The 23,762-nt window shown below is 36.0% G+C and overlaps 1 protein-coding gene across 1 annotated transcript; it reads left to right on the top strand.

The window, feature by feature from the left end:
* The first annotated feature begins 443 nt into the window (after nt 1–443).
* On the top strand, nt 444–21,953 carry LOC111505931 (cathepsin B). Its single transcript, XM_074182704.1, has 7 exons — nt 444–1,130; nt 1,359–1,559; nt 3,068–3,411; nt 6,062–6,262; nt 9,766–10,030; nt 21,289–21,487; nt 21,548–21,953. The coding sequence occupies exons 3-7, from the start codon at nt 3,079–3,081 to the stop codon at nt 21,582–21,584; spliced, it is 1,035 nt and encodes a 344-aa protein (XP_074038805.1). The 5' UTR covers nt 444–1,130; nt 1,359–1,559; nt 3,068–3,078; the 3' UTR covers nt 21,585–21,953.
* Nucleotides 21,954–23,762: the final 1,809 nt, after the last annotated feature.

The raw sequence follows: 23,762 nt of genomic DNA, 5'->3' as shown, positions 1-23,762 counted from the left end.
GTGTATACTACGTAAATGGATGCTTTTTTCTTTATATAAAATTTGATGGAATCGACCGATACTTCATAAAAATCCATAACTAACGTATTCAAGAAACATTTTAGTGAGGGTTTTTCACTAAACAGTTTCGCAAAAACGCAACACGTGTTTCGTTATATAATAGCTTCTTCAGGCGTGTCTATACTAACAGAAATAAAATCTTTATAATGCTTCAGGAAAGCTGTAAAAATTTTTTACAGCTTATATATATATATATATATATATATATATATATATATATATATATATATATATATATATATATATATATATATATATATATATATATATATATATATATATATATATGCGATACCAAGAATTGCATTTACCGGATACCCTGTGAGTGCGGAAAATCCTATATTGGTGAAACTAAGAGGCCATTGAATGTTCGAATTGCCGAGTACAAGAAGCACACACATCGAGGGGAAACCAGCAAATCAGGAATAGCAGACCATGTTTGGACCCATCAACACAACATCGAGTGGTCCCAAGCTGAGATCTTGCACAAAGAGGAACATTGGTTTAGGAGAAAATTCAAGGAAGCCGCATACATGTTGTCCAACAACGTATTCAGCCAGGCCAGCGTAGAAATACGCAACATATGTAAAACCCATCATCAAGCGAAAAATGGCCAACTCCCGCCACAACGGTCATCTCCCACGAAACCAGTGAAGCGGAAAATGGAAAGCAGGGATAAGTGACAGTATTTCACCGACCTATAAATCATCATCTCTCGGAGGAATCAGTCCAGTCATCACCCGAAGACGATTGTAGATACTAACAATCGAAACGTCGTGAACTAACGTGACTTGGAATCTCTACACTTTTTATTAATTTCTTTTTTCATTCCTTTATTTTTATTTATTCAATTGTTATATTTTTACTTGTAGTTTATTTGACCATTATTTCGTTTCAGGTTTATTTTGCTTAATATAATTGTTATTTTCAGCTATTCATTTTTAATTATTCTTTTTTAGTTGTTTCAGGGATTTCAAATCATGTTATATAGTAGACAATGGAAGTCCGAACCAGTGAAATTTATAAGTTGAAGAGTGGTTATCTACATGAATCGAGTTTCTCGTTTAGGGGTATATATTTCGGGTTTTTGATTGATTTATTGATTTTCATGGCTTCCAACAAATTCATTATCTTATCTTTATTACATGTTTCATTCATTTCAATGAATAGATCATTTTCAATTGTTCAATTTTCGATATTCCATGTATTTTTATTTTATTGTAATTTCATTTTGAATTTTATTGCTAAATATAATCGATATTTTTAGCTATTCATTTCAATTCAATTTTTTATTTCAGAGATTTCCAATCATATCAACGCCATATTACACAATGGAAATCCAAAGTAATGAAATGCACCATGAAACATTGTCAACCACTTTCAAACAAACCTCGATGATTCTCAGATAACTTCAAGTGGTTGAATCCGAAGTTAAATAAGGATACCTAAACTAAAAAAAAACATTGGCTTACTCTTTAGTGATTCAACTTCAGAAAGAGGTGAGTAGAATATTTTCAACAAGTCAAGTTATTGAAAGAGATTATTCGCGTTATATCCATCCTTATTTCACAACAAATGCTAGTTACAATTCGAATATCTTCCTGAGTACCCCCAATCTCATTGTTATAATATCTTGAATGGTAATTTCATTTAATTTAACAGGCTTTTATTAGCTTCACCTGTATGTATGATGTATGTATATTTGCTTGTTTGTTTGTAACTCCAGAATTATCTATATTATTGCTTGATCAATTCGCAGGCAGATGGCACATTACGTAATGTCCTTGATATAATTCGAACTCACTTAACATGTATTTCTTCATTTGAAAAAAGTATTTTGTCTTTATTAACACGGGCGCCTGCTGCCTCATTTGTAACCCTCCTTTGCGCGCCTGCTGCTTTCTGCTTGGTAGCCGATTTTTAGGCTCCCTCTCCGGAATGTTTGTGGAATTGGCCGCGGTGTTAGTGCGCCCGATTCACGATCGGAAGGCCGTGGGTTCGATCCCCGCCTCGACCAGATATTTTTCTCGGGAGAATTCATCTGGTTGGAGCTGGGATGATTCTGCAACCGTGTTAGGAATCTCACGTTGAAAGGTAAGACCTTGTTAATCCTTAGCTCGCACAAGTTTCTCAACTTCTGAGAGTTGACGTTCTTATGGGGGCGACAGCTGATTAACGGAAAAACAGATTTTGAACAGAAATCGGAAAATATCAATAGTAATTTTTCTAAATAATATACGGCTGATTGATCTCAAAGTTTAGATAAAAAACACACTTTTATAGCATACGAAATAAAAAAAATTAAAAATTAATATAGTTTAAAAACTAAAAACACGCTTTTAAAAAACATCGAACTAAAAAGTTGAAAATTTTTTTGAAGTGAGCTTTAAACAATAACGAACGGAAAATACTAGTATTATCGTAAAAAAAGAGTGGGCGCTTTGTGCCGTATTTTTTGTATATCAAGCACCCGTCGCTTGTTCGTTATTGTTTCAAGCTTATTTTAAGAAAATATATTTTTAACTTTTTAGTTAGATGTTTAGTTTTTTAGTTTTTCAAACTATATTTATTTTTTTTTTACTTCGAAAAAAGTTATATTGTTTACTGTTTTCATTTTTGTACCAACTCGGATCTAATGCTCTTTATTATTTCTGAAAATCTCAACCTAGTTGAAAATACATGCTTCTGGTTAATCTGAGCTGCTTCAGAATTCGCCTGACTGGGTGTTGCCGAAAAGTAATTCCCGGCATTATGGATTCTATGCATCGAACCATCCGCTTGTGTTAGTGGTGGAATTGTGGATGTTGTAAGTTTTGATTAACAGCTTTAGCTACCGACCAGAAGGATCTAGACCCGATGGGAATCTGAAACAATTTTTTTTGCACACATAATTGAATTGATTGTTATTTTGCGATTAATATTTTACATATTTTCAATATGTGAGGGATCCAAAACTAATTTTATAGTGCAATATTCATTAGTACTCTGATTTTTCCATTATTTACAGAAGTATTCGAGATGAGGACAGTCTTCTGCTTCATTGTCGCCGCCATTTCTAGGACATTTTCATATGGGATCGACCAAAATCCCTTTTCCGATGAATTCATAGATTACATCAATAGCCAACAAATCACTTGGACAGCTGGAAGAAATTTTGACAAAAATACTCCGTTGTCTCACATACGTAATTTACTTGGAGCCATCAAACCTCCAGAACTCAGATCAGAGAGGCATGTTGCTTTTCTTAAAGAAGATCGGCCAATCCCTGAATCCTTCGACTCTCGTGAAAACTGGCCGAACTGTCAGATTATCGGAGTAATTAAGGATCAGTCCGCTTGTAGTTCCTGCTGGGTAAGAATAAAGAAACCATTTCTTGAAGAACATTTTCGAAAGTGGTTGGTCAATAAGAAGGCTATAAGATTTTAGCATTGTTGTAGTAATGTGGAGGAGCTATGTAGTTTGAATATTACCTAAGTGGAGTCACTTTATATGAATAATAATCGTGAAGATGAAACATTGAAATTTTCAACTCATTTTTCTCGATACTAAGAAAATGCATATAGCTTCTTCATCCTATCATCCTTTCAATGGACCCCAATCATATTTGTTCATATTGTATTTTCGTATATAGCAGTTTTTCTTCTAAGTATGTTTCTCATCATTATTCGTTTTCTTCTGGGAACCGTCTGACTTGTCTATTTCTTTCAAATCTCCAAAAAATTGGTTGATTGCAGTTTTCCCCAGCTTTTCTATGAGAACCATTATTGCTGCTGTGATTACGATTTATTTTCAAAAAACAATTTCGTTTTCAAGAAAGTCTATCGATCCATCTCATGAATCTGTTTAAGATCTGTTTTTCTAGTAATAATATGTCACTCCATTACAAACGACCACTCTCAGAAGTCAAAACTTGTGAGAATTGAGGATTACCGAGGAGTTAACTTTCAACGGACGAATGCTAGCATGTATGCTAAAAAATTAGTTCTAAAAGATAACATAGTTCAAACCTTTTGTGGCAGCTACAATTAGTTCAAGAAGACAAATTATTCCATTTCGAGGACATCCAGGGCTCGAGGACTTGAAACATCCAAAATTCAATGAATCTCCTGTTGATCATGACATGACATACTTTTTTCGGCTATTTGGGAGCTGCCTGTCTCGTCCATTTCTTCCGCATCTCTGAGAAATACTGCATTCTCATAAGTTTTTGCGTTTTTCACCATCTTTGTCATGCAGTAATTCTAACAATCTTATTTCCTGTACCAGTTTATACAAATCCCCCACTGACTGTTCATAAATTACTTGCTTCCAGTGATTCAGTCTCTCAAATTTGATAATGCATGACCTTTGTTGCATTGTCAGCAGCTCTTGCATGACCCTATTTCTCACCTGAAATTTTTCGAAAAAGTCACGCTCAAAAAATTCCTGAGTAGAATATTGGGAAATGAGATTATTGGTCCGATATAAGTATGTAGACGAAAATTTGAGGGACGATTCACTTTTGGAAATTCTTCAAAACCTCATTCACCAACAGATTGAAGAAATCGTGGCCAACAGTTGGTTGTTTTCCAATAAGATGGTGTACCTCTACGTTGTCTTGCCTATGTACGCTTGGTTGGATCAGATTTATCATAGCAAGTGGATTGGTAGTCACGGTCCGTTGGAATAGCCTTGTTGTGCTAGCACAACCCCAGAAACATTCCCAACTGTTAGAAACGAGTTCGGACCGTTTTTCTACCAGGAGGTTCAGTGAGAATATTTTGAACATTTGTCAAATTATATTCTCACGTATAGCAAGCAAGTAAACAATTTCAAAAGAAGTATTTTTATACATAGATGTGTTGATCATGCAAAGAAGTAACTCTCAGGCACAAACTGGGAGAGAAAGCCCTCTCAGTTATTTTCATATAAATATTGAATTACACGAAAGAAAAATTCTTTTGGATACTTTTATATGAACACTGAATTATACTTCTTTGCATGATCTACACATCTATGTATAAAGTTACTTCTTTTAAAATGAATTGTCTCCTTCCTTTCTTTAGAAGATTCTCTAAATTTTCTGTATCAAAATGGAGTGGTAGAAAGCCAAAAACTTTCTTTCCCAAAAAATTAGTCACTCCTTGACATGTAACCCAATCATACCGCATGATTGCGGTATGATTGCTTTTTTTAGCTAGCTTTCAGTTGATTTTGAAATACAATTCATTCAGTCTTTATGAAATTTATTTTTCATGCGAGTATTTTATTTTTCATAAAAATAAAATTGGAATCACACAACAATTATTTTGAAAATATTATATGCAATGCAAATTGTGTAAATTTCAATCTACCGAGAGAGTAGATTTAACATTTAGTGACCCTTGAGGTAGACCAAATACACGTGGGCTTAATGCACAGATAAATGCACACTTCAATTATAAAAATATAATTAACTTACTGATGACTTGGTTGTGTCTCTTAATTATCACTGTCAGATATATTTTATTATGAATTATTCCTAAAAATTATTTATTTGGTAAAATACAGGTTATGTATACTGTAGTGAACACAACTGTATACACTATAGGTATCCGAGCTTAGTGTGGCGAGAGTGGTTGCGAAACGCCTAACCAGTGGGTCAAGAATCGCACAGTCGCTTGCGCATTGCGACCCGTCACCACGACATGCGTCGCCACGATAGCAATTGGTTTTACGTGCGGCTATAGATGTTTCCTATTGAAAAATGTTTTGTTTGCCGTAAAAGTTTATGTAGAAAATGGTAAATTTTATAGTTTTTTTAGGTGAATCATTTTTGTATAAACAGGGCGGCCCTAAAAATAAATTTCTGATGCCAACAAATCGTTTTTCATGAAACTACAATCTTTTGAATTATAACCGTGCTTCCAAACTGAGATGCGAATAGAAAACATTTTTATTCCAGGATTGATGTTAGGAATAATTGATTTTCAATAAGAAGTGTAACTCGACCACTTATATAGAAAAATAATTTATTTTGCAGGCTGTTGCAGCAACTTCCGTAATGAGTGACAGGATTTGCATTCATTCCAATGGGGAAACACAAATATACGTTTCAGACGAAGATTTATTATCATGTTGTTCAGACTGCGGGAAAGGATGTCAAGGAGGATATCATTTTGAAGCGTGGGGTCATTGGTACAAAAAAGGTCTTGTTTCAGGAGGACTTTATAATTCGACGACGGTAATAGCGATAATAACATATCATTCTTCAATCGTTTTTACATGAATCAAATACAAAGAAACTATTACAAATCATGAAATTATGAAACAACAAAAATTAATTGGCGCTCCGGGGCGACTTCATTGATTTCAGTGGTGCATTTACTTTTTTAGCTGCAGGAAAACCCGAAAAAACCTGCAGCACCACATAATGTCCTGTCTTTCATAAAACAAAATGTAGGGTGTCTCTAGAGGCTCCAATGAATGTATTAGGGTTGGGCTTTCACATGAAATAGAAATTATAGCTCATACTGAAACACTACAAGCAATTAAATACAGTATACTGAAAAATACCTTATTCCATTGAACCTTCACGAACTAATATAAAGTTATTCATTATTTCAATGTGTACAATTGTAAAATTTTTGCCGAATTTTGTATTTGAAATGTTATATTTCCATAGAAGCATAAAAATTATAGAACCTTTTAATTAATTTTTGTCAGAAGGACAAATGAGTTCATGACTGAGAGGTGGTGACGATATCAAAGTCCTGAGACATCAGTACCGCCCTTCACGGTGTACCCCTACCTGGCTGGGGTGGATTGGAAAAAAAATTGTTCGTCAATCAAAGGGGGGCATGAGAGCCTCATTCAACAGAGTGTCGGGGCCTTCTATTTCGGGAGGGGTCGGGTCGTCTACAGTGTAATCAATTGCTTCGATGTGATAGTTCGATGTGAGTTCCTTATTTCCAAGCATCCCAATATCACAAGCTCTAGAGTGTTTGAGGGATCTTCTGAAATCGAACAACTTAGCAAATGAAGCTATTGAAGAATACATTCAACTCACCAAGCTTTGCATGGATCAAAATTTTTTTCAATATAATGGCTCATATTATGAACAGCGTGAAGGAACGGCTATGGGTAACCCATTGTCTCCATTTATAGCGAACCTATTCATGGGTAGGTTTGAGACGGAAGCTGGGAAAGAACTCAGTTATTTCCCTAGGGTCTGGATCAGGTATGTTGATGACATATTCGCTGTAGTGGATACAAGGATAACCAGAATTGAGAATGTCCTTTCAGCACTAAACAACAGGTGTAAGAGTATGAAATTTACATATGAAGTAGTAGATGTATTGGTCATAAGGAACGAACAGAACGAAATAGAATTAGACATTTACAGGAAAGACACGGGCACTTTCAGATATATTCCCAATGACTCGAATCATTTTTCACAACACAAAATGGCGGCACTGCAATTTCTGGTACATAAGTTAATAACTTTTCCTTTGAAAAAAGATAAGTACGACAATGAAAAGAGAGTGATTCGGTATGTAGCTGAAGCAAAAGGTTTTAACCCAGATATAGTCGACAAGATAATTAAAAAATGCAAGTTTAGGAAAGCATTCGTAACTCTTCGACTTTTCAAAAAGAGGAGAGTAATAACAAGTTTATAGTAATCCCATATGAACCCCAATACACGAGAGGGCTTCAACAGATATTCGATAAAGTAAATATGAAAGTTGCATATAAAACTTCTTATAAATTGCAACAGCTTCTTGGTGATCCAAAAGATAGACTAGAAAACACAGAAAGGTCGGGGATTTACGAAATCAGTTGTCAAGATCGCATCAGCAATCATCGGCCAGAGCCAACATCGGCCAGAGCCGACGAGCGATTAAAACCCGCTTCAAGGAGCATTGTGCACACATGAAATATGGAAGGATAGAAAAATCCAGTGTCGCCCAACATGTTCTAGACAAGGACCACAGAATTGGTGAAAACAATCTGAAACTGATTAAGCATGTGCATGACATCAGGCTACTCGATGCATGTGAGAGTCTAGAAATAACAAAATGTAAGAACAGCATGAATGGCGATAAGGGACCCATCCAGTTTACCCCGCTTTTTAATCTTCTGTTAGGAAGAGAATAATTACCAAGAACTTGCAGGTAGTTAATTACCGAGAAATTCCATATTGGACTTCAGGTATACAACCTCAGGTAACAAATTCTAGTATAAAAGGAGTAACCAGACTAGACTAGGTGTCAATTTTCTTCTCCTGAGGATGCTAACTTTGTTGGCGAAACGCGCGTCGGTTGCAAAAATATCAGTTTGGTGTTAGGGCAATTGATCTCGAAAAAAGTTATTCAATAGCTTCCCTAACTAACGGAGGGAACATGTGATCGGACGAGAACTGGCATTTTTCAACGTGGTATGGCCGTTGCATATGGAGGGAACATGTGAAACTAAGAAAAGTACTTAATGAAAATGACTACGTGAACGCAACCGAGGCATGAGTGGAACCACCTATTGGTGTGACACCCAAGTTGCCAAATTATCGAGTCAGTCTTGGTGATTTAATTAACCAACCGACAATTGCGGTAGTAGTCATTTGGGAAGCTATGCTGGAATGCCATAGGAAAACGAATCCAAATGTTTCTAGAAATGATATGAAATCGAGAAAGGTTATATGCTCACTGTCAACAGTATATGTCAGCCGCACACTGAACTTCATCAATGAGAATTGAAACTTCCTATGTTTTTATATTATTTGCTACTAACATCGTAGCTTCCTTGGTAGCATTAATTCATTTCTATCGAGAAAGCTACGAGGAAGCTTCCAGATGCGAAACGCGTCCAGGAATAAAAAAATTTGTGAAAATTGTGTAATTTTCATCATGGATGATGTTATTGTATTGTATAGTAGTAGTTCATTGTATTTTATTGTGCTTTATTGGTCAGTATTACACGACATAGTGTTTTGACAAGTCATTGACTACACCTAATCCTAAAACCAAATGAAATTTGTTCAAGAATAAAATATACCTATTGAATTTCACAATAATAATTATACATTTTCATGTCACTGTTTTTTTGGATTCCAAATTTCAAAATGTATAAAGTTTATTTCCATGTTTGTTAAAATGAGTTCAATAATGTTACACACAGTTTATCGACTAATATTGAGGAAATCTAAATTTGGAGATGTCATAATAGGCAGAGCATTGTAAGTGAGTTTTCAGTTCTGCTTCAAAAATGGCTATTGGAGCTTCTCTGATGAAGTCTGGTAGAGAGTTGAATAATCAATAAATTTTTTATTCGTAGAGATTATTCTGTTATTTGGAATAGCGATATGGGATCTCATTCTAGTCAGATAATTATGTGAATCTCCATTTAGTGTGTACAAATGCATGTGCGTTTTTACATAGATTAGTACGTTGTAAATAATAGCTGACGGAAGTGTCAGTATTTTAAACTTAATTAACCATGGTTTACAGCTTTCAGTTTGAGTTATACCGGCCAGAGCTCTAATGGCTCTTTTTTGGATAATAAATATCGACTGAGTGTAGCAAGATCGGCTCCAGTTATTTATTTTGATCAAGTATGGGGTCACACCATACTTAAAGAAATCATTCCATTACAGAAAACAAATTTTTCTCTCACGACACTAAAATTCATCCTTGTCATGTTCATTAATGCTACCTTTTATTTCAATATCATTTCATTAAATAAATGTTCTAGGGATGCAGAGCGTATTCCATGCCACCATGCGAACATCAAACAACTGGCTCCAAACCGGCATGTCCTAAAAATATGTATCCCACTCCTAGATGCAATGAACAGTGTGACGAAAAATCTTCCCTCTCCTATCAATTTGATAAATCGTATGGACAAAAGCCTTATTATGTTAGTACTGAAGAAAAGCAAATACAATTGGAAATTTTGAAAAATGGTCCTGTTGAAGCTGTATTTGATGTATACACAGATTTTGTTGTTTATAAAAGTGGTACGTATTTATTTGATATCGGACCAGTTCATACCGTAAATATTCCTATTAAGTCTTCAGTTGCTGATTAAGTCCAAAAATTCACCAAAGAAAAATGGCTTGATTTAGAAATCGATCATCTGTAGAGCCGTAGTCTCAGAATTAGATAGTTATAGTCTATATGAAAAACTAACATATAGATTAGACGAAAATGATTACGTGCAATGGAATGACTTTCAGAGAGGAATGTTTCGGATGATTGAATCAAAATATATCAGAAGAATGTGTACGCTCAATAAGAAATTCAGAACCCTCATATCTAAGCATAAACCAAAAGAAACCACTCCGAAAGTCATAAATATTGTTGAAAATCATTCATCACAATCGTTTGATAAGGAAGAGATCAACCTTTTGAACAACGGTTTGAAATTTGGCATCCCGCCTTCCGAGAAAGTTCTTGAGGATATCGTTGCTAGTGTTGAAAGTTCGATTCAATATGTTAAGTTCTCGGATTTCCCCTATGTATATAGTTATTAATTAAGCATATATCAAATTGTAGTTCTCTTGTTTGCATCACCCTGTATATATATAGTTGCTCGCGCCGATCGTCAAAGGGACTAGCCAAATATTGCTCTCCGCGATGGACGGACAAAAAAAGGACAGTGATAGTACGAATGAGAAAACGGTGTGCTACAGTGTATCGAGAGATTAAGGTGCCGATTTACGTGTACTCACTCATACCCACAAAGCAATCAACCCCTTACAGTCCACTATTAGCTACTGATTGGGCGGATGCATCCCCTTTACCCGGAAGCTGCAGAGTAAGAGCAGGTAAGGTGAAAACCTCTGACGATTCAATCCGACATTTGGGGATACATATCAAACTCAATCAATTCCGCAACATTTTGGTCTCTTCGATGCGGATGCAATTTTGATATATGCTTTATCATCTCATTCACTCTTGTTCGTGACATTGAAATTCGTTCATATTGACATGTAAATTTAATTATCACCGGCCACTCTCGCTACGTTTTTTATTTTTACCTCTTTTTTGTCCCGCTCTGGGAATAAAAAAGGAATCTCGCAGAATATTTGCGTTCTTTGGTAAATATTCGCAAATTTCATTTATTATCACTTTGAACTACGGTTATCAAAGCATATTTTGATATTTTCTCTTAAAAAAAATAGGTGAAATAGTTTTGACTGAAACAATTTCAAAATCTCGTTTATTCAGACTCTGTCAAGGTCATTTATTGAAATAAAAACACTTTCTCTTAATAGAAGTTGAACATTTATCTTTATTGTTACAAATTGCGATGGCAAATAAAATGAAACAACAGAAGGCTCTCAGGCAAATTTCCATAGATAGGATTTTAGATATATATACTTGCGCTCATAATGCAAGGAGTGATATTACGTATCATACAGCTTTTAAAATTAGGCATGAAAAATTGGAAGATATTTACAATGAATTTAATGAAACTCACTCTGCAGTTATGCAATATCTCGCTCTTCAAGACGATACTACTGCCACGGTTAAAGAAGAGGAGAATAATATAGGAATTGAAACTGATAAAAAATATTATTCAATCAAAACAATTTTTCATGATCTCTTTTCACAAGTTCCTACCTCATCTAATGTAAATATGACTCAGAGTAATGTAAAGCTGCCACGATTAAACCTTCCCCAGTTCAATGGAGACTTGAAAGCTTGGCCTACGTTCTGGGACCTGTATACAAGTATGATACATAATAACAACTCTCTCTCTAAAATTGAAAAGTTTCAGTATCTACTCTTGAGCTTGTCGGGAGAACCACTCTTGATAGCAAAAAATCTTCCGTTAACTGATGATAATTATGATAAAGTCTTCATAAACTTAGAAGAACGTTATCAGAACAAACGCTTACTTGCAATAGTCTATTGGGAACAAATCAATAATGCCCCAAAAATAACCATAGAATCTTCGAAGCCTTTAAGACATATTTTGGATATTTTTTCTGATAATCTGGCCGCTCTTCAAAATCTTGGACTCCCAATAGATCAATGGGATTTTGTACTATTTCATATTCTCAGCAAAAAAATTGATGCGAATACTCTTAAAAATTTCGAGTTGGTACATGCCTCTACGGAAATACCAAAGTATAAAGATTTGTTCACATTTCTGAACAAGCAGTGTATTGCAAACGATTCCGTTTCTCTTGTGCAATCTAGCAAAAAACATACTGCTCTTGAGCAATCTTCTAAAACCTCTAGTTGCAAAAAATCTAACGGAAATAAATTCAATACTTCTTCATTTTTCACAAATGCAAATGAAACTAATGCATGTTCTCTTTGTAAAGACAGTCATTCAATTTACAAAGGTCCAGTATTCTCAGAAAAAACTCCAAAAGAAAGGTATGAAATTTGTAAGAAAAACAAGTGGTGTACCAATTGTTTAGGAAGTAAACATTTTGCCAAAACCTGTACTTCGTCGGCGTGCTGTAGGGTATGTAAAGATAAAAGGCATCACACCTTACTCCATTTCACTGACAATAACCCAAAACCACAAGAATCTATGGAAACTGATACCATCCCCTCCTTGCCTCATGGCGACGTAACTTCTGTTCAACCCTCTACTTCCCAAGTTCTCACAAATTTAGTGCCGCTGACTTCTACCGTTATTTTGTCAACTGCTCTAGTTGATGTTCTCGATGTGCATGGAAAAGCTATCTGTGTACGCATACTCTTAGATTCCGGAAGTCAAGCGTCATTCATAACCGAAGAATGTGCTAAAAGGTTAGCACTACCTCAATCTGAAATTTCTCTCGATATCAATGGTTTATCATATATGCGTTCATCAGCTTCTAGCTCTATATCAGTTTCAATAAGACCTCATCAAAAAGCAAGCCCCACTTTTGATATTAATGCTGTGATTTTGACAAAAATTTGTGCCAACACTCCTATGCGCACCTTTTCTGCAAGATCTCTCTCATACCTTGCTAACCTTAAGTTAGCTGACAATAAGTTCAATATTTCCAGTCAAATAGATATGCTGCTGGGTGCAGATGTATTTTCTATGATTTTGAAACAGGGTAAAGTCTCTGGTAAAATTAACGAGCCCATAGCAGTTGATACCGAGTTTGGATGGATAATAATGGGAAAATATGAGTCAGCCACTCCGTCATCCGTCAATTCCTTTTTGTCCGTTAGTAATTCCCCTATAGAAGAAACGTTGAAAAAATTTTGGGAGATAGAAAATATCCCAGATAAATATCCAATTTCTCCAGATGATGAAAACTGTGAAGTTTTATTCAAGCAAGGTTACTCTAGACTTCCCGGTGGTAGATATGTTGTGCCCTTACCTTTTCGAATGCAAGAACTCTTTTTTGGAGACACGCGCTCTCAAGCATTATCACGTTTCAACTCCTTGGAAAAAAAATTATTGAAAAATCCTTTACTTTACTCCCAATATAGCGAATTCATGAAAGACTACATAACAAATAACTACATGGAGGCAGTGGACCTTCCCAACTCATTTGAAAAAATCTTCTATATTCCACATCATTGTGTTTTCAACCCTAATAGTTCTACCACTAAGTTAAGGGTGGTATTCGATGCCTCGGTGAAATCTCCTGCCGGACCCTCTCTCAATGATACACTTTACATCGGCAGGAAACTCCAAAAAGATATAATGGTAATTCTGTTGAATTTTCGTTTGCACCCCTACGCATTCACTAGCGATTTGAAGCAAATGTTTCTAAGAATATTAGTACAAGAAGATCAACAGGATTATCAGCGTATTCTCTGGAGGTTTTCTCCTCGAGATCAAATTCAAGATTTTAAATTGAAAACTGTAACTTTCGGTGTTTGCTCATCTCCGTTTCTTGCTATAAGAACATTATCCCAGCTTTGTGAGGATGAAGGTAAGGAGTTTCCTAACGCCTGCGCAGTACTTATGCGAGACATGTATGTCGACGATATAATCACGGGTGCAGATTCTCTGAACAATGCCAAGTCTCTACAAGCTGAATTGATTTCGTTGTTAAAGAAAGGTGGGTTCGAATTACGTAAGTGGACGAGCAACCACCCTTCTCTCTTGAACCATCTTCCTCCCAAAGATTGCCAACAATCTACTCTCTCATTTGCAACTCATGACTTTGCTGTAAAAATTCTCGGTTTAAAATGGAATCCCACATTGGATGTATTTTTGTATGATGTAATTTCTCTCGATAGAGGTTGTTCGAAACGAATAATCTTATCGGAAATTTCTAAAATTTTCGACCCCCTCGGATTTCTAGCCCCATTGTCCTTTTTCGCAAAACATCTCATAAAATATTTATGGATTCTAGGTCTTGAATGGGATCAACTCCCTCCTCCCGAAGTTGTAGAAAGGTGGTCACAATACAAGCAAGAACTCTCTTTATTGTCCGAAATAAAAATTCCTAGGCATATTCCAAAGACTTTCACATACTGTCAACTCCATGGATTCTCAGACAGCTCAGAGAAAGGCTACTCAGGTGTTGTCTATCTACGGCTATCATTCTCTGATGAAACCCATAAGGTATTTCTTATTTGTGCCAAGTCTAAAGTAGCTCCTATGAAATCTCTAAGTATAGCTCGTTTAGAACTCTGTGGGGCAGTATTGTTAGCTGACCTAATTAAATGTGTATCTGAGACCTATGTGAATAACCTCGTTATCGATAGAGTGTTTGCTTGGACTGACTCCATGGTGGCCCTATCATGGATTAAGTCTTCCTCATATAGATGGAAAACTTTTGTATGTAATCGGGTGAGTCATATACAAGAAAATGTTTCCCCGAAAAGTTGGTATTATATTAACACCAAATATAACCCTGCTGATTGTGCATCTCGAGGTCTCTTACCCTCGGAATTACTGAGACACCCTCTGTGGTTCTCTGGTCCCCCTTGGTTGAAAACTTCAGTTGATGAATGGCCTGTCGAACTTTCTCTCACTTTGCCTCCCACAGATTTAGAAAGAAAAGAGATTGTTCTTACGACCTTCATCTCTCTTGAATCCTTAGACACTCTCTTGAAAAAATACTCGTCTCTTGGTAAAATAAAACGCATTGTTGGGTATGTGTTGCGTTTTATCTATAACTCCAAACACCCGCATAATAAGTTGACTGCACCATTCAATCAGTCCGAATTACATAACTCGTTGCTTGTCATGGTGAAAAGAGTTCAACACACGTCTTTCAGTCATGAAATAAATCAGTTAGAAAATAAACTCCCTCTACCTAAGATATTCCGTAAATTGAATCCATTTCTTGGTACAGATGGGCTACTTAGGGTCGGAGGGCGATTGCAACATTCTGGATTGGCATACGAGCACAAATACCCTGCTATTCTTCCCCGATCTCATAGATTGACCGAATTAATAATTGAAGATACCCATAGGGAATATTTTCATCCTGGGCTCCAATCCTTACATTTTTTGTTGTCTCAAAACTTTTGGATTTTATCCCCAAAAAGGGCCATCCGCCACGTACTTTCGAAATGCTTCCGCTGCTTTCGAGTTAATCCTACTCCACTCGAACCTTTCATGGGAAATCTACCGAGTTTCCGTATAAACCAGTTAAAACCCTTTTCATGTGTTGGAGTCGACTTCGGAGGTCCATTTTTCGTCACGCCGTCCAAGGGAAGAGGTATCAAATCCCAGAAGGCTTATATTTGTCTTTTTATATGTGCCACTACTAAAGCTATCCATCTCGAGTTAGTGTCGGATCTGACGACACAAGCATTTCTCGCTGCGCTCCGCAGATTTATCGCTCGACGAGGTAGATGTTCTCGAATATTTTCTGATCACGGAACTAATTTTGTAGGAGCTTCTCGAATTCTCACCGAACTTTTCAAAGAGGCTTGTGATATACAACAAATTACTTGGTCCTTTCAAGCTCCAGCTGCACCTCATTTTAATGGGTTAAGTGAAGCAGGTATTAAGTCAGTAAAGTCACACCTTATTCGCATCATTGGTTCCCAAATTCTCACCTTCGAAGAATTTTATACCCTCTTGACTCAGGTGGAAGCTATACTAAATTCGCGTCCTTTGTATTCGATGAGCTCAGATCCACACGATTTGTCAGTTTTGACCCCCGGTCATTTTTTAACTCAGGAACCTTTAACTGTCTTACCTGACCCTGACCTTTCACACTTACGGCTCAACCAATTGGATCGCTGGCAATTGCTACAAAAATTGCATCAAGACATATGGAAACGATGGCACAACGAATACTTGCATACCCTGCAGCAACGCCAGAAGTGGTTAAATAAAACGAATATTCTTAGCCCGGGAGATCTCGTCATAATAAAGAATGAAAACGTCCCTCCATTGAACTGGAGAATGGGTAAGGTAGTTAAAATATTTCCAGGGCTTGATGGAATAGCCAGAGTGGCTAGTGTCCGTACCGCGCAAGGTCTTTTACAAAGACCACTTGTGAAGTTATGTCTCATACCTTCACAACTTCCCTCTTAACAAAAAAAAATATTTACTACGCCATATTTTGGTGGGGGGAAATGTTAAGTTCTCGGATTTCCCCTATGTATATAGTTATTAATTAAGCATATATCAAATTGTAGTTCTCTTGTTTGCATCACCCTGTATATATATAGTTGCTCGCGCCGATCGTCAAAGGGACTAGCCAAATATTGCTCTCCGCGATGGACGGACAAAAAAAGGACAGTGATAGTACGAATGAGAAAACGGTGTGCTACAGTGTATCGAGAGATTAAGGTGCCGATTTACGTGTACTCACTCATACCCACAAAGCAATCAACCCCTTACAGTCCACTATTAGCTACTGATTGGGCGGATGCATCCCCTTTACCCGGAAGCTGCAGAGTAAGAGCAGGTAAGGTGAAAACCTCTGACGATTCAATCCGACATTTGGGGATACATATCAAACTCAATCAATTCCGCAACACAATATATGCCCGATTCCTCGAAGGGACTAGTTCGAGAAAAGGTCAGGAATCAAATCTCCAAGAACAAGATAATAGATAAACGGAAGCATTCAATAAACAACAATAAAAACCAAAAGAAACTTATCAGACGATGAGAGAAAAAGACGTTTTTTATTTGAAAGCCGACAAAGGTAACAAAGTAGTAATTCTGGATAAATCGGACTACTATAAAAGGGTCAATACTCTCATTACTAACGGACCGTATGCGAAATTGTCCAGGAACCCGTTACCAAAGATGATTGCCGAAGTAAAAGACGTCCTCAAGAAATGCGACAACATACTTACCCCTCAACTGAAACGGAAGTTACAAGTTTCCAACCCAACGGTGTCAAAACTATATTGCCTGCTAAAAATCCACAAACCGGAAAAATCAATGCGCCCCATCGTGTCAGCTATTGGAGCTCCTACCTACCAAATGGCAAAGTGGCTCACTAAAGAGTTTGAAACCTTGTCTATTGCGGAACCAGGTTTTAGTATAAAAAACTCTTTAGAGTTCATACAACATACATAAAACGTGGTTCTGCAAGAAGGTGAGATTTTGGTTTCTTTTGATGTTAGTTCCTTATGTCCTAGCGTCCCAATTTCACAGACCTTGCAATACCTCAAGGAATTACTAGAGAATAATGATTTCAATAATAACGAAATCGATCAATTCGTTTCTCTTACTAATTTGTGTATGAAACAAAATCGGTTCCAGGTAGGAGGTTGCTTTTATGAACAAAAGAAAGGAACGGTCATGGGAAACCCCTTGTCCCCCTACCTGGCAGACCTGTTCATGAGCAGATTCGAAAAGGAAACCAAAGAAAAGTCGAAGTATTTTCCTAGGATTTGACTGAGGTATGTGGTTGATATTTTCGCGATATTCGATACCAAAAAATCGAATATTGACGAATATTGACATCAATAAAATTCACATATGAGTTAGAAAATAAGGGACAACTACCATTTCTTGACGTTTTGGTAATGAGGAGCCAATATGGAGGATTAGAATACGATATATTCAGAAAAGAAACAAGCACGTACAGGTATATTCCTGACAGTTCACATCACTGTGGACAGCATAAACGTGCTGGGTTGAATTTTTTAGTGCATCGTCTTTTGACTTTCCCTCTAACACATGATAGGTTCAAAAAAGAAAGACGTATAATACAGGAAATAGCAGCCACTAACGGTTCCTTGAGGGGTATTGAAGATGACATAATAAGGAAAAAGAAGTTTAGGTTAAGAATGAACGAAATCTCGACTTTCAGAAAGGACAAAAACCAATATAAATACATCTCAGTTCCATACCACCAATATACGAGGAACTTTGGAAAGATTTTCAAGGAATTAGGTATGAAGGTGGTTTTTAAAACAAATCATACACTACAGAGCCTTTTGGGAAGTCCAAAAAACAATGTCGAGAATTCGGAAAAGTCTGGAATTTACGAAATTGAATGTAAGGACTGCGATGCAAAATATTATGGACAGACAAAAAGATCTATTAAAGTAAGATATAAGAAACACATAGCACACTTAAAATATGGAAGACTTGAAAAATCAGCAGTTGCCCATCATATTTTGCAACAAAACCATTCCATAGACTTCAGTTCATTAAGATTAGTTAGAGTGTAGAAATAAGCAAAGACAGTAATATTATGAATAACGATGACGGACCTATACCAAAGGGCATACTATATAGCTTGTTAAAATAAAATAAAATAATGTTGTTGGGTTTACTGATTACTACATAAGGACACATTGAAAAAATAAATTTGGATAGGAAATATTGTGAAATTAATTTTTATATAGCTGAAAATTGTTTTATATAAACATATATTGTAAAATAATAGATAAGGCAAAATTGTAAAATTAATTTTGGTTGGTATGCCTGGATTGTGTACCTGTATGGGTCACCTTTATAGCATAAATAGGATTAGCTCGCACTAGTCCTTAGTTTTAATCTTCCTCTTTGAAGATGATCACTTGTTGATCGAAACACGTGTCGAGGTGTTGAAAATAACGATTTGGTGTTGTGGAAAAAACTCCAGTAATATTCATGACTACACCAAAGGTTCCAAACAGTGCATCATAAGTAATAAGCTGGAAGTAAATGGTCAGAAGACACGATACATCCAGATTTCTGCTAATAATCAAATTATCTCTAATTGTGAAACTAATAAAATTGAATTACTGGGCATCACATTAGATAATAGACTCAACTGGTCTGCACATATTCCTCTTCCGAAAAGAAAACTCTTGGGTTCTCAATTTTTTTTTTTCGCCAATTGTAGTACATCACTAGTGCAAATATATTGAAAACCTTACATTTTTCACTGTTTCACTCTCATATTGAAGAAAAGAGAATTGGAACTCTCTATGTTTTTTAACACTTTAATTTGTAACTAACAGTAACTAACTAACTAACTAACTGCAGTTTCGTCCTATAAGGACATTTTCAAACTTATACATTATACATTGAACTATCATATTAGTTATGGTGTACAACTTAAGGGAAATTCATGTAATTCAATTCAAATATTTAGAATGAGAAAGAAGACATTGAGAGTGCTGGCTAATATTGGATACAGGGATCACTGTCAAAAATATTTCAAAAAATTCAGAATTATGCTATTGCCAACTTTATTCCTTTGATACGTTTTGATTGAAATCCATAAGAAGAAACCATCCTGGTGAAACAATGTCATATCCACGAACATAACACACGAAACGCTCACCACATTAGAATAAATCGATTTTGTCTTCACTTATCGCAAAAAAATTCCATATATTACTCTCTGCACAATATTTTGCCCCAAGATTTCAAAGAACTCAGTTTGAATACTCACAAGAGAAAATTGAAAAATTATTTGTTGAGGCATTGCTTCTATTTTGTCGATGACTTCAGAACACATTTTTGTGATAACACACAAGTCACTACTTCTTTTTGATTTTTAAAGTTTTCAAATATGTAATTGTTGATATTTGCTTGTGAATTTTAACTAGTAAATTTTAAATGTGCAATTAAGTCAAACATGACTTGCTACAAACATTGTCATTATTATTATTATCATCCGTAGTTTGCGCTGGTCAGGCCCTATCCCCCGAAGCCCCGATACATTCGGGAGGACGCGCCAGCATTATCAACCAATGACAACTCTCCACACCGTGGTGTAAGTGATCATTGGGTCCGAGAATCATGTGCTCTGAGCAAGCGCAGTGAGCCAAGAATGACATCTGCATCTGTTCGGCTAAGATTTCTGCCTTAGTGCGGCAAGCCGGTATGACTTTGAGATTCGAGAGTAGAGAGGGCATCATTCCACCAAGGACTCCAATAATCAGAACAACCATCTTGACAGAGTGGTCTGGATAGAGTCTGCCGAGTTCGAAGAGAAAATCTCGATATTTTATCCGTTTCTCCCCCTCTTTTCTTCTTCTTATTATTATATCTGTTTCCCAGCTGTTGCCTTACAAACCCTCAGAAATAGAAACCTTGTGTGAGCTAGGGTTTAAGAGGTCTTAACTTTCAACGTGCGATTTCTAGCACATGTACATGTCCAGACTCATGGATCCGCTCTGATCCTTAGTATCATTTGGATGTACTGAAATGGTTATCTCGTTGATTCCTTAATTTCACAAAAATGAAGGTCAAATCCCGTTATCGATTGTAGTTGATTGAGCATCTAATCGACCAGACGGTGCTACTAACTTTTTTGTTTCAAATGAAGAGGGGATCTTATGATTACTCGTTTGATAGACATTACAGTTTTCTATACACCAATTTTTCAATTTTTGAAAATCAAATGAGGGGTTCTATATTAGTTTTATGGTTAGCTATTCACAAACAAATGAAAAATATCATAATTTCAGGAAAATGTATTTTAAACTCTCTCCAGTTAATTCCAGTGGGTTCAAATGGTCACCATTCAATTTCTGTGGAAAATACTGCGGTGGTATAACGTTGATTTTAGTTTCCACCAATATTCTGAAAAATCTAAGGGTGTTATGTCAGGTAATGCAGCGGGCCATTCTGAGGGACCACGTTTACCTGTCCACGGGTTTGAATAATTGCTGAAACCTAGTATTAGTTGAGAACTCATTCCGATAGCTTTGTAAGTATGGTTAGTGTGATCTTCCTGTTGAAGATGATCACTTGATGATCGAGAAACGTGTCGAGCTGTTGAAATAATGATTTGGTGTTGGGAAAAAACTCCAGTAATATTAATAATGAGATGTCTAGATTTATGGGTGGTATGAAAATTCTGAACATCAGTGTCGTAGATGCGAGATTTTGATAAATCTAGGTTATGTTATTACCAATGCTTTTTTTCATTTTTAGGTGTCTACCATCAAGTTGCTGGTGAAATAGTTGGCGGACACGCTGTGAGAGTCTTAGGATGGGGAGTTGAAAACGGAACAGCGTACTGGTTGGCTGCAAACTCTTGGAATGAAGACTGGGGTGACAAGGGTTTATTCAAGATAATCAGGGGGAGAGATGAATGTGATTTCGAAGGTGAAATGGTAGCTGGATTGCCAAAGTTAAGAATTGCAGATGACTGATTTGTTCAGATAAACCATACCAAATATATCATTTTCAGAAAGGCGATTTTGTTGAGAAATCATTTGAACTATTAGAATATACAGAGTGGTCCACTGGTGCAAGAAAGTCCAATAGCGCCGTCGTGAGAGTGATAACATTGGTCAAGACAACATTATAAAATTGTTTATACAAGGTGTACAGAAGTATATATTACAAAAAAGTATACTAGCAAGAATTCAGTAGTTTTCAAGCCGACGTTAATTTTTTATCATGATTTGATTCAACATAGAATGCTGCATAGAGAATGCTGTATTTTGTTTTGTTCAGAATTCTGGTGTTACTAAACTATGGTTAACAGAAAAACATATTTTTTTTCAAACAAGCAAGTTTATGCTTGAGAAAGCTATTGCATAGCGAAACACGTGTCGCGTGTGAAAATCATACAATAAACTGTATTGATTAGAGTTCCCCTATTTTTGATTTATCTTCTAGATAGGCCAAGAAGACGGTTTCGCTGAAATTGAAGCTCCTTTTGCATCCTCTTCAATATTGTCAGGAACTCACAATTCCTCACTATTATTGTTCTTCATTATGCAAGACATTAAACACTAGTAAAGACTTTGAACGTGACTTTGAGTAAAACGCGTGAGCTGTAAACTGTTTGTTGGTAACTAGGTGTTTCGGCGTCACCTGACGCGGCCATTTAACACCAAATGCGCTAACATGAAAATAGTTAACTGACAAGAGATATCAAAATGTGTTTGTATAGAAAGTAATGAATTGATCTATTTTATTATGAAAACAGGACAGTTGTATAAAAAACTTTTTCTACACCCGTACTCTAACAATACACTTTTATATGACCATAATCCGTTTCATAAATCCATTATGATACAGATTTTTCATAACGATACAGATTATCAACCAATAGAAACCCATAATTTTTCAATCAAGAATCCTGTTCCTTTGTTTGTCCTAGATTCTAACCTAAGTAACTAATTGCTTTATTTGTCAAAATCAGTTTTCATATTACCTACCTATATTATCAAAATGTCTGAAAACAGCGATATAGAAGGAATACCATCCACTCCTCCACACATATCGGAGAAAGCAGAAAATGTAACAAAAAACCTTTCACCTCAAAAATCTAAGAGAGTGTACGAGAAACTATATCAACGGTTTATGGACTGGAGAAATACAAATAATATTTCGACATTCTCGGAAAATGTTTTAATTGCCTGTTTTCAAGAATTGATGGAAACTATGAAATCATCTAGTATATGGACACATTACTCAATAATAAAATCGTTGATGAACATCAACCATAATATAGACATTTCAAAATATAAGAAGCTACAAGCTTTATTAAAGCGAAAGTCCGAAGGATATGTTGGAAAAAAATCACCTGAACAATTAAAAACGTTTATCGACGAAGCACCCGATGAAATATACTTATTTATAAAAGTAAGTACATATCTACCTAACATTATATTTTTAAATACTCATTTTGTCATAATTACTTTTTCTATTCGACATATGCATGATATATTCTATTAATTTCGCAAAACTTTTTAAGGTACCTCGTGGCGTAGCGAGCTAAGGAGTTGACTTTGATCTTGACGGCTTTGCAAGACGCCGGTTAGAATCTTTTTATTGTCATTTTTTTTCATTTCTTTCTTTATTTTTTAATTATTTTTATAGTTTTTCATTATTTATCGGGTTTAGAAAAAATAGCGTATACAACTCTCATGTAATGGTTATTAATACACTCGCATATACCATACGAAACTCGCCTTCGGCTCGTTTCGTATCCCGGTTAATGCTCGTGTCTTAATAACCATCATTACATGATCGTTGCATAATATACTATTGTATCATATATGTGTTAAAACCCACCTGCGAGGCAGGTGGGTTCTGTTGTAATCCGGTGTATAGTATCTATGTTGTGGAATTGGCCGCGGTGGTAGTGCGCCCGACTCACGATCGGAAGGCCGTGGGTTCGATTCCCGCCTCGACCAGATATTTTTCACGAGATAATTTATCTGGTTGGAGCTGGGATGATTCTGCAACCGTGTTAGGAATCACACGTTGAAAGGTAAGACCTCGTTAGTCCTTAGCTCGCACAAGTTTCTCTCAACTTCTGAGAGTTGGGAAAAACAGATTTCAAACAGATTTTTTTATAAAGTGTTCATTGTATTGATTTGAAAGTGTCCTTATAGGACGAAACTGCAGTAAGGATAGTTACATTTCTCCATTTTTCATTAATTTTATTC

Source organism: Leptinotarsa decemlineata, unplaced genomic scaffold (assembly GCF_025532065.1).
Source record: "Leptinotarsa decemlineata unplaced genomic scaffold, Ldec_3_MD MMD2_P_RNA_scaffold_2, whole genome shotgun sequence".
NCBI lineage: Eukaryota > Metazoa > Arthropoda > Insecta > Coleoptera > Chrysomelidae > Leptinotarsa > Leptinotarsa decemlineata.
Note: the sequence above shows the minus strand (reverse complement) of the source record. Positions and strands in the feature narration are given on the sequence as shown.

Excerpts from the sequence above, each read along its gene's own strand:
- LOC111505931 (XM_074182704.1), top strand. The coding sequence starts at position 3,079 with ATGAGGACAGTCTTCTGCTTCATTGTCGCCGCCATTTCTAGGACATTT. Across the intron at positions 3,412-6,061 it reads CCGCTTGTAGTTCCTGCTGG|GCTGTTGCAGCAACTTCCGT; the intron begins GTAAGAATAAAG and ends TTTATTTTGCAG. Across the intron at positions 10,031-21,288 it reads TTTTGTTGTTTATAAAAGTG|GTGTCTACCATCAAGTTGCT; the intron begins GTACGTATTTAT and ends TTTCATTTTTAG.